The following is an 18,405-nucleotide window of genomic DNA, read 5'->3' as shown; positions in this document are numbered from 1 at the left end:
AGAGGAGAGATGAAAATAGGAGACAATCAATCAAAGAAAACCAGTGAGAGAACAAGAGCTAATTATGAAAACATTCCCCTTTGTTGGGTTTAACATAAACCAGCAGACCCATTCATATGATGTCACACTGCAGCCGGGACTCTTAAGAAACAGTTGGTGTATTTAACACTCTTCCCTGGTCAAGTTAACAGTTGCTTGTGCTTGTAATTTTGGACTTCTGCCACTGTGAAGACGATTGCTTCTAACATTACACATACTTGCGCGCGCACACACACACACACACACACACACACACACGCACGCATTTCACCAAGTGTATAAGATAGACATGTGCATTTACACATGCCTGCTACCCATTGCAAGAAGGTTAGAAGGTCCTTTTTCGCCCATTGCAGCTTAATTTCAAACAGGTCATTAGGAACATTAAGTTGCCTCTGAGGAGAAAACATCACCTTCCCTTTGGAGCCAATAGCACTTTCATTTAGTTTGGGTTTTTTTTGGGGGGGGGGGGGGCACTGCTCCTTCGTTAAATGTCACAGTTCTTTAATCAAATTTCTCTTGTTTGTAAAGGAGTCAGGTCACATGTTCAGTAACACCAACAGGAGGCAGTTAATGTGGGAACAACGAGCACGGATTGGTCAAAACTAATTGTTCAAACAGAGCAACAAATATGAGTATGTTTCAGAAGTTCTCCTTTATCCTATTTCTGTGCCCTTTAACCTATCTTTGTGACCTAACTTTTTAACTTTTTCAATTTAAATGCCATCATTTCATACAGGTACCACAAAATGTAACCAAATATTTGACATGTTGTAAGCTTTTGTATTTGTAATTTGAAATAACCCACATGATAGGTTTGTGAGAGCTAGCCCCCCTGAACGGTGTATTTGAATGAAATAATACCAGAATCCATTTCAAGGAAAAACAACACGTTTATGCTATTAAGGTGCACTTGCGTGTGTTCAACTTCAACACAGACAGTCTACTGATGAAATTCTGTGGTGAACTATAGATTGGAAAAGTTTTCCTGAACTTTGACTCTGTTGATAAACTCATTGGGAGAAAAGGAGGGTGTGTGTGTGTGCCAGTAATCTCCCTAAAACTGGATAGACCCAGAGCTGACAAAATGATACACACCACCACTCTGCTGAAGGTCAATATTCCCATATCCGTGTGTGTGTGTGTGCACGTGTGTGTATGTATGTGTGTGCACGTGCATGTATTTATGTGTGCGTGCGTGCGTGTGTGTGTGTGTGTGTGTGTGTGTGTGTGTGTGTGTGTGTGTGTGTTAGTGAGGACAGCGATGCCATTAGAGCAGGAAAGGAGGAGTTACTGGTTAACTTGGATGAATGCAATGATCTACCACAGCAGCTTTTGAATCTTGGGTGATACAGGTTGTTACTAACATTCTATCATTAGCACTCCTTCTACTGGGGATTTGATAAGTTATTACATATATATATACATATACATATACACAGATACAAATATATATGTAATAACTTAACAAATAACTTATATTGAACATGTCATATTAACATGCAATATTGAATTGTAATATTCTATCAAAATGTCCATGCAACAGAGGATATAGTTTTAGCTCGGACATTCAATTTATTATGATTATACCATATGAAATCCAAGGGATGGGTAGACCAATAGATAGATAGATAGATAGATAGATAGATAGATAGATAGATAGATAGATAGATAGATAGATAGATAGACAGACAGACAGAGACAGATAGATAGATAGATAGATAGATAGATAGACAGACAGACAGAGACAGATAGATAGATAGATAGATAGATAGATAGATAGATAGATAGATAGATAGATAGACAGACAGACAGACAGAGACAGATAGATAGATAGATAGACAGACAGACAGACAGATAGATAGATAGACAGACAGACAGACAGATAGATAGATAGATAGATAGATAGATAGATAGATAGATAGACAGACAGACAGACAGAGACAGATAGATAGATAGATAGATAGATAGATAGATAGACAGATAGACAGATAGATAGATAGATAGATAGATAGACAGACAGACAGAGACAGATAGATGGATAGATAGATAGATAGATAGATAGACAGACAGACAGACAGACAGATAGATAGATAGATAGATAGATAGATAGATAGATAGATAGATAGATAGATAGATAGATAGATAGATAGATAGATAGATGGATAGATAAATTAAGTAGTCATTTTACTGCTACATGCCTCAATATTTTCACTCCTTTAGAATTGTCAGTATATGAGAACAGGACTTACCTTCCAGGTACTTGTGAGAAAAGAGCGCGATACAAACCTGCATCCTTCCTCATAGCAAGCAAACGAGGTCACTTGTGCTTGCAAATTATCAAAATATCAACAACCAAACCCCCAGACTCCAGGCTTCAAACCAGAGGATGACCTCAAGTTGCCTTTATTCACTTGCGCCACACACACACACACACACACACACACACAAAAACACACGTACACACTCAGCCGGTTTACACCAGGATGAGGAGAAAAGCGCTGTCAAACAACAGAGCCACAGTCACATGTAACTCAGCCAAGCTGTTTTATCAAAATGAATTTAAAAGAATAATAAATCGGGCAAAAAATGGGAGCTCATCCTCCACAATTGAGGTATACTGGAGAAGGTGTAGCCATCAAAGGTTTTGCATGATTGCTTGTAAAAATAAAACAACTTAAAAAGTAATCAGCCTGATGTTTTAAAGCGTGTCATGAATTAGACAACAGTGAGTAAGCTGATCTCTTCCATGGCTTTGCAACAGATCTCACTCCTGCAGACTTTGGTGGTTTGCAAGGCTCTAAATGCATCACACATTTCAGGGTCACATGAGTGAACCTGATTTATGTTAATGTAATTAAGAGGTAAGAAAATTAATTAAGTCAGCTTTTGTAGAGGAGAGAAAAACACTGATATTAAACAGAAATGCATCAAAAGCAAAGCCAAAGATGCGTTTACTCCTCTGTAGTATTTCTATGTGCTGCAGAGTAATTATCAATAAAGTTTCCAAAAAAAAAAGAAGAAGAAGAAGCTTTGGGTTTTATTATTAAACCAGAGGTACTCATCGGAAATATAATCATTTGACAGAAAGATCTCTCATTCTTTAACACATCACATGTCCTTGTCTTAGCTGAGCTGAATGTTTGAACCATTGGCACCTTATTGATTTATGGGCCTGGCTACGTTGCACAATGTCCAGCAGACATGTGGCAATATGATGTTGGCACAGGTGGAAAAAGAAATCCTCCCATATTCATCCAGCAGTATAAAACGGGGGATGACTGAGTCTCACCACTCTTCGAGTCAAAAGAGGGGTCCGCTGTTACCAAGTGCTTGGCTCTCAAACTGAAACCAGGAGGACCAGATGGCACCGGTCAAGAAGGTAAACTAGTCACCAGTCACGATTGTAGTTTGATAGCTTCTTTTATAGAAGAGCAGATCATTTGTTAATGCTGCACTAAGATGATGAGATCCTGCAGTGTAATCATACATGTGGATCACAGTTGACCTATTGGTCGATGGACTGTGGAGTTGCAAAAGATCTTTTTAAGGGTTTTATGTGCGCGTAAGGCAAGCGTGTGTATGTGCATGTGGTTTGTGAAATAACCCGAGTGTGGTTTCTTCAGGGGAATCTAAAGCTGATTTTATCTTTGCACCTTTGTACCCAAACTGCAGTTTTTCCCTCATAAACACCCAGGATCTCATTCATGTTCTTACACACTGTAAGACTTTTTTTGGTTTTGCCCCACAGACAGACAACATATCTTATCTATTGTGTATTCAAAATCTTTGCAAACTCTATTATTGACAGTGACAAGATGTTCTTGATTTCTTGTCTGCAAGACTAACCTGAGGGCTAAAAACATTCGAATGTGTGTATGTGTGTTAGACCTTTTCATGAATAAGGACCATTCTGTCCTCAAACGCTATAAAACATCAGTACGGCATTATAAATCATGGCTCCGCCCACTGTCCCAGGGTATCCTGGAGCGTCTGAATGCTGGGGAGGTGGTGATCGGTGATGGAGGTTTTGTGTTTGCCCTGGAGAAGAGGGGTTATGTAAAGGCCGGTCCGTGGACTCCCGAGGCTTCCGTCACACATCCTGAAGCTGGTTAGCCTGGTTGTTTGGATACACGTTGTATGCAAACACAAATGAACATAAAGAAATATACATTTTTAATTTGCATGTTCCCATCAGTGCGACAGCTGCACAGAGAGTTCCTGAGAGCGGGATCTAATGTCATGCAAACATTCACATTCTACGCCAGTGACGACAAACTGGAGAACAGGGGACAGACCTTAAAACTGACTGTGAGTATGGACGTCAGAAACAGCACCATGAACCTCTTCAAACCTCACTGAATGTAAGTTTTTATCAATTAACTAACCGCACTCTTCCAGGGGACACAAGTCAATGAGGCGGCCTGTGACCTGGCAAGAGAAGTGGCCAGTGAGGGAGATGCGCTGGTAGCCGGCGGAGTGTCTCAGACTCCATCCTACCTGAGCTGCAAGAGTGAAACGGAAGTGAAAAGCATCTTTAAGAAACAGCTGGAGGTTTTCACGAAGAAGAACGTGGATTTCCTGATCGCTGAGGTGGAGTCACATCCAGTCTGTTATGTGCTTTACAAAGATATATTACTCTGAAACATTTGTGGAATAAATTGTTGTTGTTGCAGTACTACGAGCATGTTGAGGAGGCAGAGTGGGCCGTTCAGGTGTTGAAGACCAGTGGAAAGCCCGTGGCTGCTTCTCTGTGCATCGGACCTGAGGGAGACTTGCATGGCGTCTCACCTGGAGAGTGTGCAGTCAGGCTGGTGAAGGCCGGTGAGCTTTTCTTCAAAAGAGCTCTTTGAACTGTAAAAAAAAATTCTACTTGTTATCTGTCATGCTAATAATGATTTTTTTCTACAATAGGTGCCCAGATTGTGGGAGTCAACTGCCACTTTGACCCCATGACCTGTGTGAAAACAGTCAAGATGATGAAGGAGGGAGTGGAGAAGGCTGGGCTGAAGGCTCACTACATGGTGCAGCCTCTGGCATACCACACCCCCGACTGCAACTGTCAGGGATTCATCGATCTGCCAGAATTCCCCTTTGGTAAAAAAAAATCTGGATTCAAAACTGAGTGACAGTTATATATTCCAAAAATAATTACAATCATCTTGCTTTTAGCCCTGGAGCCCAGGATCCTGACTCGTTGGGACATGCACAAGTACGCCAGAGAGGCCTACAACGTTGGCATCCGCTTCATCGGTGGCTGCTGCGGGTTTGAGCCTTACCACATCCGTGCTGTGGCAGAGGAGCTGGCACCTGAGAGAGGATTCGTCCCTGCTGCGTCTGAAAAACATGGGATGTGGGGTGCTGGTCTGGAGATGCACACCAAACCCTGGGTCAGAGCCAGGTAAATCAGACAGCTAATCCACACACTGATCACTTGGTGCACGCTTTCATCCTTGTGTAATGCTGACTATTTCTTTAAGGGCTCGTCGTGACTACTGGGAGACGATCATGCCTGCATCCGGACGTCCCAAATGTGCTTCCCTCTCCTCTCCAGAAGGTTGGGGTGTCACTAAGGGCCACACTGAGCTGCTGCAGCACAAAGAGGCAACCACCACCCAGGAGATGAAGCATGTGCTGGAGATGCAGAAGAAGGCCAAGTCATCTGCGTGAGGCAGGACAACATGAGCTGAAGTAGTGAGAGAAGGACTGACGCCTTTCTCACTATGTCAGAAATTAAAAGCACTTGTAACAGCGATGCTCTTCGTGTGAAGCATTATTATGTAAACCTCAAAACAATAAACCAGAGATTGTTACTGTTGGATACTTGGTGTCACTGAGGAATTAATGTTCTTTAAGTGATTTTTTTTAAAGGAATTTAAGATAAAGTTTTTGATTCTGCGCAAAATAATGTCATATATATTTTGCAAAATGTACCACTTTTACTTTCACTTTTATTCTTCAAATACCCTCCCATGCACAGTTGCATGCGTCTTTAGAGGAAGATGCACCAACAACCACTATTAATCCAGATTAAACTAGAAACATACACTAACAATACGCTCATTCAGCTATTGAGGGGAGGGGAAGCAGTTGTGTAACATATGCCTTGCCAATCAGAGCAGCTCGTACATAGACCCCTCCCCTACTTCCCAGGCATTTATAGTGGCCCTCTGCCTCATTTTGATGTTGCTTCAGCTTTTCTGAGGGGGTCCACACAGCTGCAGGATTATGGCACCAGCAAAGAAGGTATGTGTGAACTCTGGGAGAGGTGTACAACTGCTATCGTCCTGCTGATTCCTGACAGAATTTCCAACAGTAATAGTTGTGATATGTAGTTGTGAATCCTCATGTCGAGCTTTTTATCGTAATTAAAGGGTTAAGTCACTCCAATAACAAGAAGAATTTTTTTTTAATCGATTCAGCTTATTTCTGTCAAAGATTTCTGTTTAAAACTCAACGAATCACGTGCATGAAAGAACTACATGAATTTTTGTTCATGGGCTAAAGTTATCAAAAATATCAGTCCCACTATTCCCTCTGCTTCAGCCAAGGAATACGCACTCAGCAGTTGTAATCTGGGATTATTGGGTTGAGGTTTATGAATGGAGCAGATAATATTCTGGCAAACACAATTGAAAATAAGATTTTTTTTAATGTTTAACATCATGAACTCAACATTAGCGCAGGGTGATCCCCCCAAAGAGCGCCTCTTATTCATGAGAACAACAATGGCTAAACAGATTTATTGGGGGGTTGAATGCATTGAGGTTGGGTGTTGAATGAAGACTTGAAAACTGGCCCAAGTATTTTACAGACTTCAAAGATTGGACGTTATTTATTTGGCAGTTTTAAACATTTAAAGAATTCTTTAGACACAAGAATTAAATTCCGATTCCAAAACATTCTACTGGGACTGTGAAGCATGCTGTAATCAAACTCTGCAGGTCCACCAGACTTTTACAAGCCCTGCAGCTGTTGTCAGACATGTGCTTCCTTCTTGATGACTCCGTGTCTTTAGGAGGAGGTGGGCCTCTGAGTCTGAATTTGGAAACCACCAGACATCAATGTGGCCATACTGTCCAAGCACTTTGTGTTTGACCTCACTAATCTTATCAAATGTCTTATATGGATCCACTATGACAGGGAATCTTGGAGCGTCTTGACGCCGGGGAGATTGTGATCGGCGATGGGGGTTTCGTGTTTGCCCTGGAAAAGAGAGGTTACGTGAAGGCTGGTCCCTGGACCCCCGAGGCTGCAGCCGAGTACCCTGAAGCAGGCAAGATATTCTGCATCAGCGCCACGTACTCAGTCGACATCTCTGTGGAGGCGTGTGTGTAGTATGTTCTTTGTATGCTTGCCTCTATGATATAATTTGTTTGCTTTATGATTTCAGTGCGCCAGCTGCACAGAGAGTTCCTCAGGGCCGGGGCCAATGTTATGCAGACCTTCACCTTCTATGCCAGTGATGATAAACTGGAGAACAGAGGCAACAAGCTCACCTTCACTGTGAGTTCAGAGCAAATCCTATAGAGCACATCACCTTAGTGGTCCGAGTACTGTCACTAACCCCTGTGGAAACTGCCTCAAGTGATTTAAGAAGTTGCTAAAATACAAGCAAAGCAATGTAACAGAATTTTCCTTTGATGTCCCTCAAGTGATTTTTTTTTTCTATCACTCCGCAGGGAGCCCAGATCAACGAGGCTGCCTGCGATTTGGCCCGCGAGGTTGCCAACGAGGGCGACGCCATGGTCGCAGGAGGCGTCTCTCAGACTCCATCTTACCTCAGCTGCAAGAGTGAGACTGACGTGAAAGCCATCTTCAAGAAACAGCTGGATGTCTTCATCAAGAAAGATGTGGACTTCCTGATCGCTGAGGTGGAGCTCTAACAAACTTAGCATTGCTAGTTGTGTTTAGTTCTGTAGATCTGACTAAATATTTGTCACCTGCAGTACTACGAGCATGTTGAGGAGGCCGTGTGGGCCGTGGAGGTACTGAAGGAGACTGGGAAACCAGTGGCTGCTTCTCTGTGCATCGGACCAGAGGGAGACATGCACGGCATCTCACCTGGAGAGTGTGCAGTCAGGCTGGTCAAAGCTGGTTAGTACAGTGTCTAGCTCAGAAAGGGCTAACCCACATGTTTTCTGAAAAATTTATTTTCACTTTTACTTTTTGAATAAAAGATATAACCTAAAAAAAAGCCCCCACAAATACAGGTTCTTGTCCTCACATGACCTTTCTGTAGTGTGACCAAGCCGTACCTCCCAAAAGCCAGTTACCTACTGAAATGGCGTTCAGCAGAGAGGATTTTTGTTCTGTGTGTCTGTGTTTCAAACTAGCCAATAACTAGGACCTGCAAAGACTCACAAAGAATAAAACAAATGCATAAAGAATGAAATATCCTTCTTCCAACCTCACAACCACAAGTGCAAACAGCAGTTTACTTATCTTTACCAGTCGGCTCAAACCATTGGCTCTTCTCCTGTAGGTGCCCAGATTGTGGGAGTCAACTGCCACTTTGACCCCATGACCTGTGTGAAAACAGTCAAGATGATGAAGGAGGGAGTGGAGAAGGCCGGGCTGAAGGCTCACTACATGGTGCAGCCTCTGGCATACCACACCCCCGACTGCAGCTGTCAGGGATTCATCGATCTGCCAGAATTCCCCTTCGGTAATAACATACTGTTTTGCGTCTTAAAATATGGCTCGCCTCAGAGAGTGTGTGCACATACAACCTCTGCTGGTGTTAATCAATAGCAGGATCTTTCAAAATATCTGTTGTTCCATCGGATGCATATGAAATTGAATGTTCTGTTAGGTCTGGAGCCCAGGATCCTGACTCGTTGGGACATGCACAAGTACGCCAGAGAGGCCTACAATGTCGGCATCCGCTTCATCGGTGGCTGCTGCGGGTTTGAGCCTTACCACATCCGTGCAGTGGCAGAGGAGCTGGCACCTGAGAGAGGATTCCTCCCTGCTGCATCTGAAAAACACGGCAACTGGGGTGCTGGTCTGGAGATGCACACCAAACCCTGGGTCAGAGCCAGGTCAGAGGCAACTTTTCATATCTATTCATGGTTATTGAATAACATTAAAATGTATTTAAATCTGTCAGGTGATAAATCTTGTCGCCTTCTATTTTAGAGCCCGTCGCGACTACTGGGAGAACCTTAAGCCGGCCTCTGGTCGTCCAGAGTGCGCCTCCTTGTCGTCTCCAGATGGCTGGGGTGTAACTAAAGGCCACACTGACCTCATGCAGCAGACAGAGGCCACCTCTAAGCAACAACTCCAAGAGCTGTTCGACAGGTCAAAGGGCCACTGAGTAACTCGGTCTCCTTTAGATCTGACAACAGAAATAAATCAAGCTGCCGTGCTGTGGAGCAACTGACACTGCACAGTGGTGCAGCACTTTCTGTAAAAAAGTGCTGCACCGAATAATCACAAAGTCAGCATTCTTCATCCTGTTCTTCATCCTCACTTGAGACCGGCGCTGTTCTGTACATCATTGGATTATGTACATGCAGTTTACCTGAAGCCACAGTGGTGTCTCAAGCTAGGAGTCACCCAGTGTAAGATTGGGACCTTTTTATTTTCCATGACTCTGGACCAGTTTGATAAATAAAATATCCTCAAATAAAACGTAAATTGGTTACTTTTCTTTTGTCATGTTCTCTGCTGTTGATTTGCCTTTTTTTAATTTTATTTTATCTTTGCTGGTTCCATTATCTATGGGGTGATCCTTGTTCCATACACACCTAATATGAAATATTGGAAACAAACAATGAATACAGACACGAATATTGAAAATATGCAAGTCATCAATTTGAGGCGCACCATTAAATCAAAGATATTTTTGTGTATCCCTCTCTTAGCTTGGAGACGATAAAAGACGGAACATACATTTGCACATTAGTCAAAAGAAGCCTCATAGTGAAATAGTGAGGCTCAGTGGAAGAACCTTTGGCTTTTTGTGAAAAAATATTAAACATCACCAGGTACAGATAATAATGCAGTATTAGACGCTTTCAAGGCTTTCAGGAAGAGCGCTACAGGCTCCAGTCCAGCAGGGGGCATCACGCTAATACTCTTACAGGATTTACAAAGAGCCTCGTGGTAAAGATGGACAACTTTCTTGGAATTCTGAGAAATTACTAACCTAAATAAAGCTATTTAATCCGAGTATAGTCGCATTCTAGCATAAGAGCAAAACCTACTTTAGCGTGAAATGTGTTTGAGTGTATTAACCGTGTTCTACAGGGGCACTGAAGAGATTTAAAACCCTCAGCTCGCTCCCAATGAACAGCATGGCTCCCTGCTGAGTCTGACCTTATCTGACCTTTCTTGAGGGGAAGCACGGGCCTCAAAATAAGGCTTAACACTCAAATATCTGCTGCAAATACGTTTATAACCCCTATCGGTCTACATAAAACTCAACTTTCCGAAAGTGTATTTCTTCACATCAACTTAATCAATCCATCATTTTTTTTTTTTTTACTTTTTGTCTCTGTCGTTCTGTTTTGGGAAAGTGAAAATAATTTCACATTTAGCGTCTCAGTATGAAGGAATCGTAGTTTCACCTTGTATATATATTGAAAACCCGTTGAATTTGCAGTTAGTAAGATATCTCCTTTTTGTAGACTCTGGGACAATTCCTTCGTCTCTCATTGGACAATCCAAACCACGTGGTTGCCCTTTTTATCATCTTCTAGGCGCAGTGAAACTAAACCTAGGAGAGATTTGTCTCCTTGAACAGCGGGCTGCTACCTTCATTTTCCGTCAATACACAGACTATATTTATTCTTGTCATTAAATAACTTATTGTGCCATTTATTGATGATTTAATGTGGAATAACAAGCCCTGGAGCGCAATTTGACCTCGCCGGGTGTGAGGTAGTAGATTAAGGTCATTTATTGGTCTATTTTTGTATGTCCTTTTTTGACAGGGGATATATCCTTTATTATGGCCTGAGTTTTTGACCGAGTAGGACATTAATCTGTTGGGACAGCGCATTTGACTGCTAGCCACCATCGCATGAGGTAAAGACGTCAGCACAAGGGAGCTAAAATTGAATTATGTAATGATTCGCCTTCATTTCAACCTTGGCGTTGTGAGGAATAATTTTCTGGTTATATCCGTATCTAAATATCCATCTGTTATTGATTCTACAGTCTCCTCTACCCCCATTTTTTGTGTAACCGCATCCAGTGGACCGCTCAGACACTGGGCGTATTCAGAGCAGCAGCGCCCTCTAGTGGTGTGTTTGTGCAGCTACAACATTCTTTTTAAACCGGAAGTAAAACTGTGAGGTCGTCATGGGGAGCAAAGTCAGCTCCAAAATGGCAGCTCCTACCACCCGAGTTATTCAGGTAACGTTGCTCGTTAATATTAAGCTACTTTACACATCTGAATAATGTGTTGTTGTAAGCTTTACTTTACTTTAATATTTCGTTTTTCCCTTAGCCTGAGCGGTCAGATGTTTGTAATGGCGGGGTCGTAGCGGGTGACGAACCCAGCTTACCCTTGTTGATGTCCTTGTTAAACCGTAAAACACCTATTCATTTTAGGTTGTATTATTAGAAACAACTTACGTAAATGTAAGCTGACATTGTTTTGTTCGTGCTCTTAACTTAGCATAATATAGATGTCCTCAAGAGGAGGCTTACAGCTCCAGTTTAGAAATAACTTTGACAGAAATGTTGACCAATTTGTATCTGACAGCCTCTGGATATTTACAACAGGACAATAATGTTCCTGGAAGGATGGCTGTCAATCTGAAGATTAAATATTTAACCTAAATATTTTAGGTAATAATTCAGATGTCAATACTGTACATCCAGACCAATATTTTCTGCTGTTGCTGTTATATGTACTGGACAAAGTTTCATATGATATTCGCATTCTGAAAGACATGTTAACATTGTGAATGTTGTGTTTTTTAATTTATGTTCTTATCAACGTATTTGAACTAGCCCTTTATATTATGAGTTTCCATTGTTTCATCACCTTAAACGATGGATGAGCAAAGAAGAGGAGAATTAAGCCAAACCGGGACCACGTGAATGTCAACCATCAGATTTCTAAAGATATATTTAAAAATATCATCAACATCTGCTGATACCAGTGATGTGCCAATGTTATCTTGCGTCCCAAACACCTGTTGATTGAAACATCTGTATGCAACTTGTTGTCGTTGTCCCAAACGACCATTTCACAGAACCTTACTTCAACTCCTTGAAATTGTTTTGTGTTTTTCTCAGGCTGTACGGCCTCATGCACCTCTCATCAAGTTCCCCAAAAGAGAAGGTTTCCCGAGGCCCAACGGTGAGTTCTATGTAGTCCAGATTGTTCTTTTGCATCAACTACAAATGACTGATTCTTCCAGAGTCTGTTAAAAAAAACAACAACAAAAAAACTAGTCTGAAAAGAAACCATCATCTTTAACCTGCAATGTCGCCGGTGGCCAGCAGAGGGGGATTTTTATTGTCTCAGTTTTTGCTGGTTTTTAGTCTCCATCGATAGAGTTTGATGTTCTGGGTGTAAAATATGTTACCAGTGACAGTAAAACAGATGAAGAAGCAGGGAATGCTTCAGGGTGTGGCTGCCATGTGGCTCTTGAGTCATAACCACAGCAGGATGACCTGGCTCCGCCCTCAAACAAACATGGTCAACTCCTTTTTCAAAAATGAGAATGCTGAACTTTGAAAACAAGAAAACACAAACCAGTTTAGGACATCTCATGGGCTTTGTTTATATTTTTATAGTTATGGTAATATTTCCTCTTCTTTTAAATTCATTTCAAGTGCTCTCTCTTTCTTCTCCAGTCCAAGAGGCATTAAAAGCACTAGCACTAACCCTATCACAACACAACGCTGCTGAGCCCCGGCCCCCTGCAACGCTGCCTCAGTTATCCAGACCTCATGTACCTCTGACCCCAATCCCTGGAAATCCAGACACCCTGGCCTCCATACAAGTGCTCCCTGCTCGGTACCGTAGGAGAGCTCTGGCTCCGGAGGAGATGGACTACATTCAGGTGAGGGCAGTGCCTCAACATCCACAAATCAAATTATTCACGTTGATGAAATGAAAACAATATTCCTCGTTGATCCCGTGTCTGCTTTAATTGCTCGTCTTTTGATATGTGCCAAAAAAAATTGGACTCCGTATTGCTGCATTTTTTTGTTCCTGTAAAAACGTTTAAAAACAATTTGATCACTCATCCTGCTCTCTGTGTACAATATTTTTGCATTTAGAAACGGCCGATAAAATGGTGGATAAGCCGGCTTACGCATCACAAAACTTCTCTTAAATGATTACTTCAAACATTGTAACGTGATCCACGTGCTCTGATAACGTGGAACATTTGAAGGGGAAGACAATTCAAATACTCAACTGGTTCAAAGTGATACTCCACCAAAAAAGTGTATTTTGCTTCTGAAATACTCAAGTTTGTCCAGGAAACGTGCAGGTGCGGGGAAACAAATAGCGTTCTGTTTCACGGGGCTTTTAATTTTTGCTGAATTTGAAACGTCGGTTCCATCTGATCATCAAGGGGGCCGACAATCAACTAAGTGACTTGTCTCTGTCACGAATTTACACCTGAAGTTGAATTTAGCGAGTTTATGTTCATACTGTGTTTTTTTTCTTGCTTTGGTTTTTCAGCGCGGTGGACCCGAGTGACCTGACGTCTCCATCAATGCAACCAAAGTCCTTATCAAGCCTACCTTTCTGTTCCTCAGCACAAGAGAACTCATCGCCATACAGACATGACGTAGAATAAAAGTATTTCACGAATACCGTTGAAATGTACATATGTTGATTTTTATCTCTGAAATGTAAATCTTAATTGTATGCTAAAGAACAACTCCATGCAATATCTTGTTGTTGTTGTTGTTGTTGTTGTTGGACGCAGTAAAGCCATCACAGCTTCTGAATTTCCCTTATTTACCACATTGCTACTGTTTCATTACACATTGCTTGTTGTGAAAAACTGCATTCTATATACAGATATATTTTTTTTAATTTAGAATGTTGTTTGAACTGCATTTGCAATAACCAACCATTCGTGCATGAGGCTGTGGTAGAGAAATGTAGGAACATTTCTGGAAGGTTCCTCTGCGCTGCCTGCTGGAGCTGAAATACTGGATTTAAATAATTAAAAGAATATTATATTTTGCCGTGGCCCCTGATGTACATTTATGTAGACACACGAAAACAAGCAGAAACGATCAGCTCTGGGGTAGAATTTCAACCATTTATTGTCACTGTCGCTGACATGCTCTATATGGTAAACATTAACAACACTGAACTTTCACCATGAATACGTTTTACTGCTCCTATTATGGTGACGTGTTCAAGACAAGTAGCACAGACGTGAGGCAGAGGCGTAGATGTGCTTCACCTGCTGGATTGTCCTACAGTGTTTTTAGTTTCCCCTTTGCCAAGAAATTCTTCGTTAACTCACACAAGCACGCAAAAGGAAACACACGAGGGAAAAAAATACTATACTGCATCTGTGTCATCCTGGAGAAGGGAAAAACATTCAGGCACGTATTCACTGAACATTTTACATCAACGGCAAAAGTCCTAAAAGACTTTTAAGCTTTGAATGTAAACAAAAAGGAATTTGGAAAATGTGCATGAGATACAACTTTATAGTTGGATAGTAACTTTATTTTTTTTTACTAATTAATGAATTGGCTTCTTGCAAGATCTTAAAAAATAACTTCAGTGGCATGAGACCCTGTGACTTAGTAAAATTTTGTGTGGGCAACATAAGTGATGTGTTTCGTGTGTGTGACAATACTGCGGCACTACCTGATGACGCGGAGGACGCATCGCTTCTGTCGTCAAAACAGGATCTCCCGCCAGTGTACGGGTCAGTACATTCCAAAACAATACATTCACAAGGTCTTACGTCATGAACGTTTTATGGCGTCTTGTCGAAACTAATTCATAAACTACAAGCAAAATAAAAATGGTAAATATTTGACGACAGAAAAATTATCATGCAGCTTTAACCCCGACCTTTGAACCTGGTGAGGGATTAAGGCTTCATCTTTGAAAATCTTCTAATACGTCGACACAGAAAGGAGTAGCAACCATGTTCAGATTCTTTTTGATTTAGGTGGCTACGTCGTTGCTACTTTTAAGATTTAAGAGCCAGTTTGAGTGCTAAAATGTGTTATGAGAGGCTCTTTAGACAAGAAATTTAGAAGTTCTAAACTTTCAAATTGTAAGGTTTCTCCTACGTAAATCAACAAGTTAAGAGCTTAGCCAAAAACTGTGTGGGAAAAATGCTGGTCTGCCATCCCCCCCAGAGCCAGACAAGAAGATAGACACCCTTCTCTCCTGTGTGCGTGTATTAAGGACCTGAGATCCACAGAGGCCAAACCTGCTAGTTAGCTTAGCACAGTGAATAGTAGTTAATGGCAAATGTTAGCACGGCTCTGTCAAAGGTCATCAAATCAAGTCCTCCTGTCAATGTAGCAAGGATTGTGCTTAACATTTGCTCTACTGGAATCTGACCGGGCTAAATGGAGGTGTGCAAACCTGCCCATCCACTTCAATTCATTGTGCTGAGCTAACTAGCAGTCAGCCAGCCACTACTGTAGCTCCCTAGCGCACACGCAGAGGAAAGACAAGGATCCTTTCATCTTGTCTTGCTCTGGAGGGTGCGGTAAACAAGCCATTGCCCCCTGAAGTTAGTTTGTTTTCCTTTAAGACGTTTAGTGAATACGGGTCCTGTTCCTGAACACCGATCAATTCCTGACTGAACAAAAATACCTCTTAGTGTTACAACCCAAATTCAAACACATAGCCAATGAAGAAGATAAGTGCAATATATTTAACACCAACAGCAACCGTCAAGTCACAAATGGGCACAACACTTTAAACACAGAGGTATGCACTGAGTTACTGCGTGATTTGGGTAGAATACTCTGTCCTGGGGTGTCCTGTTACCATATGAACATCCTGGTTATTGGGGAACATTTAGAGTATCAATTTCACGTTTCATACCGTGGATGGGACCGTCTTTGCAAATGCCAGGATAAACATTGCACTTGAGATGTAATGATGTAATAACGCTCTTCGAGGCAGAAAGACTAGTCACTCGCTCTGTTCTGTTCGTCCAGTTCCTCAAAAGCGGGTAAGAAATCAGCGATGGTGTCCACCACGTAGTCAGGGACCAGGCTGTGATTGGTGGACAGCTCACTATCCCGGTACTCCTGAGCCTCCTCCATCTGAGACACGCCAGTGAGAGTGAGCATGGTGTCCAGGCCGCAGTTGGACCCGAACAGCATGTCCGTCTCAAGGCGGTCCCCGACCATCAGGCACTGGGCGGGGTCCAGCCCCCGGAACTGACTGGAGATGCACTCGAACATGAAGCGGCTCGGCTTGCCAATCACAGTAGCCTTACGACCCGAGGCCACCTCCAGGGCCGCGGTGAGGGACCCGGAGCCTGCAGGGTGAGAATGAAGATTAGAGCAAGTTTAGATTAAAACCAAACTCACACACTTAAGCACTATTCTCACATGTTCATGTACACATAAACTATAAATCGAAAGAGTTACTTTAACATACTACATTTCATGTCATGGTCTGGTGTTACCAACCCAGACTAGCATTGATTTGTTTAGTTTGTGGTGAACACGTTTCTGGAAATAACACAGTTCTTGTAGCATTTGCATGGTGCATATTCATTTAAAAAAAAATACAACAGAGTTCAGTCAAATAAACACAAACAGACGGACTGAAAAGCCGGGGCCAGGTGTTCTGGCTGGGATCTGAGGCATTGTGCTTAACACAATGTATCTGCCATATGTGCAATGTTCATTATGTTAAAGAGACAGTGTACATACTGTACAAAATGCTCAGAGAGATGGAGAAGCAGGTCAGAGAGGCCTTGTGTCCAATGTTTGACAATCTCCCGAAACGTGTGTGATGCAGCAAGTTACAGGTAAAGGTGAGAAGATGTCCACATCCTCCACACATTTTATTTACATACATATACACATATATATATATATACATATACACATATATATATATATATATATATATATATATATTTACACACACACGTATTTGTAATGAATTTTAATGAATACCATTAGACACCTGCATTTTGTCTTGTGCTTCTTTTTTTTTTTTTTTTTTTTTACCCCCGCCCCTTGAAGGCCCTTTGCTTCCAAAGACTGGAGTCAGAGCTAACTTAACCAGAGCACCACCATCATACCTGGCAGTATCCTTCCACCTGACAGGGGGTGCCAGGGGTCGGTGTCGGTTGCCAGGAACAAGCAGTCTGGGTCCTTCAGGTAACATGAAGCTTTGGCCAGTTTGAGAAAAGTCAGTTTATCGTCATGTCCCACCAGCACTGCCTTCACGTCCGGAGCCAGGGCGCAGTCGTAGATCGTGGCGTCCGGCTCGTCCGTCTCCTCCACGCAGGGGATGCCCGCCTCCTGCAGCTCCCTGCGCAGCCCGTCGCAGCCGATGACGAAGACCTGACCGCAGACCTTCACCACGTCCCGCAGGTAGAGAGCCGAGCAGTAGGACGAGCTGAATATCTGCTCCAGCATCACGTCGGTGAAGCCAAGCCGGTAGAACTTGTGCACATAATTCTCCCGAGGCCTGGTGCTGTTGTTGGTGACGAACACTACGTTTTTGCCCTGCCTGATCAGCGAACTCACCACCTTGGCGGCTCCCGTGATCGCCTTCTCTCCGTGCCATATGACCCCGTCGCAGTCGAAGAGGAAAAAGTCCTTCGCTTCGAGAAGATTTCTAATCTGCGGACCTCGAATTTTTTGGCAGCCTTTGAAACCAAAGGCGCCCGCCATCCCGGCGTTTCCCTCGGACTCTTCCGTCTTTCACCTGTTAGTGGTTCCCCATGTCGAAGTCTGGAGCATAACGTGACGGAGACAACGGCAGATAGGAGGTGGACACAAAACAGCGTGGGCTGAATCACATTGCAGAGACCTTGGTGCAGTTACATACACAGGCAACGGCCGGTCTACATAAACATTCACATCTAGCCACGCCCACGCTGGCAATCTGACCAATCACACCGAAGAACTTCAACCAATCGGCATCCGTGTGTGCCACAAAACGTTCATGAGCAACATCCTTTCAAAATGAGATTGCGCCCTCGTGCTTTCTTATGGCTGGTCGAAAATATGACATTTAGAATGATTATGTCCAAAATATTTGTGCTGTACATATTAAATGAACAAGAACGTGATTTTATAATGGTACTTAACAGTAATCGTAATAACAGAGCTGCCCATTCTCATTCTTCAATACGATATAAAACCACAGCTATTTGCTTGCATTCCCGAAAAGTTTTAATGACTGAATGTTAAGCTTATATATAC

General features: G+C 42.5%; 4 protein-coding genes across 5 annotated transcripts; 3 read left to right on the top strand and 1 right to left on the bottom strand.

Annotated features, from left to right (window-relative positions):
* The first annotated feature begins 3,268 nt into the window (after positions 1–3,268).
* LOC147260103 (betaine--homocysteine S-methyltransferase 1-like) lies at positions 3,269–5,860 on the top strand. Its single transcript, XM_086206497.1, has 8 exons — positions 3,269–3,421; positions 4,018–4,150; positions 4,238–4,350; positions 4,441–4,632; positions 4,716–4,863; positions 4,954–5,136; positions 5,212–5,440; positions 5,520–5,860. Exons 1-8 carry the CDS (start codon positions 3,404–3,406, stop codon positions 5,707–5,709), a joined length of 1,206 nt encoding a protein of 401 aa, XP_086062623.1. The 5' UTR covers positions 3,269–3,403; the 3' UTR covers positions 5,710–5,860.
* Positions 5,861–6,212: 352 nt separating this feature from the next.
* LOC147260102 (betaine--homocysteine S-methyltransferase 1-like) lies at positions 6,213–9,688 on the top strand. Its single transcript, XM_086206498.1, has 8 exons — positions 6,213–6,285; positions 7,183–7,315; positions 7,433–7,545; positions 7,722–7,913; positions 7,989–8,136; positions 8,525–8,707; positions 8,855–9,083; positions 9,181–9,688. Exons 1-8 carry the CDS (start codon positions 6,268–6,270, stop codon positions 9,356–9,358), a joined length of 1,194 nt encoding a protein of 397 aa, XP_086062624.1. The 5' UTR covers positions 6,213–6,267; the 3' UTR covers positions 9,359–9,688.
* A 1,047-nt stretch (positions 9,689–10,735) lies between these two features.
* kgd4 (alpha-ketoglutarate dehydrogenase subunit 4) lies at positions 10,736–13,964 on the top strand. Of its 2 annotated transcripts, XM_086206500.1 has the most exons (5): positions 10,736–11,073; positions 11,206–11,403; positions 12,295–12,358; positions 12,859–13,067; positions 13,697–13,964. In XM_086206500.1, exons 2-5 carry the CDS (start codon positions 11,350–11,352, stop codon positions 13,712–13,714), a joined length of 345 nt encoding a protein of 114 aa, XP_086062626.1. In that variant the 5' UTR covers positions 10,736–11,073; positions 11,206–11,349; the 3' UTR covers positions 13,715–13,964. The 2 variants fall into 2 exon arrangements, with proteins under 2 accessions (XP_086062626.1, XP_086062627.1); XM_086206501.1 differs by having other exon boundaries at positions 10,736–11,403.
* Positions 13,965–14,273: 309 nt separating this feature from the next.
* pdxp (pyridoxal (pyridoxine, vitamin B6) phosphatase) lies at positions 14,274–18,065 on the bottom strand. Its single transcript, XM_086206499.1, has 2 exons — positions 17,274–18,065; positions 14,274–16,496 (listed from the first exon to the last, which is right to left on the bottom strand). Exons 1-2 carry the CDS (start codon positions 17,869–17,871, stop codon positions 16,141–16,143), a joined length of 954 nt encoding a protein of 317 aa, XP_086062625.1. The 5' UTR covers positions 17,872–18,065; the 3' UTR covers positions 14,274–16,140.
* Positions 18,066–18,405: the final 340 nt, after the last annotated feature.

This window comes from Aulostomus chinensis, chromosome 6 (assembly GCF_037954235.1).
Source record: "Aulostomus chinensis isolate RoL2024-O1b breed Wild chromosome 6, RoL_Achi_v1.0, whole genome shotgun sequence".
NCBI lineage: Eukaryota > Metazoa > Chordata > Actinopteri > Syngnathiformes > Aulostomidae > Aulostomus > Aulostomus chinensis.
Note: the sequence above shows the minus strand (reverse complement) of the source record. Positions and strands in the feature narration are given on the sequence as shown.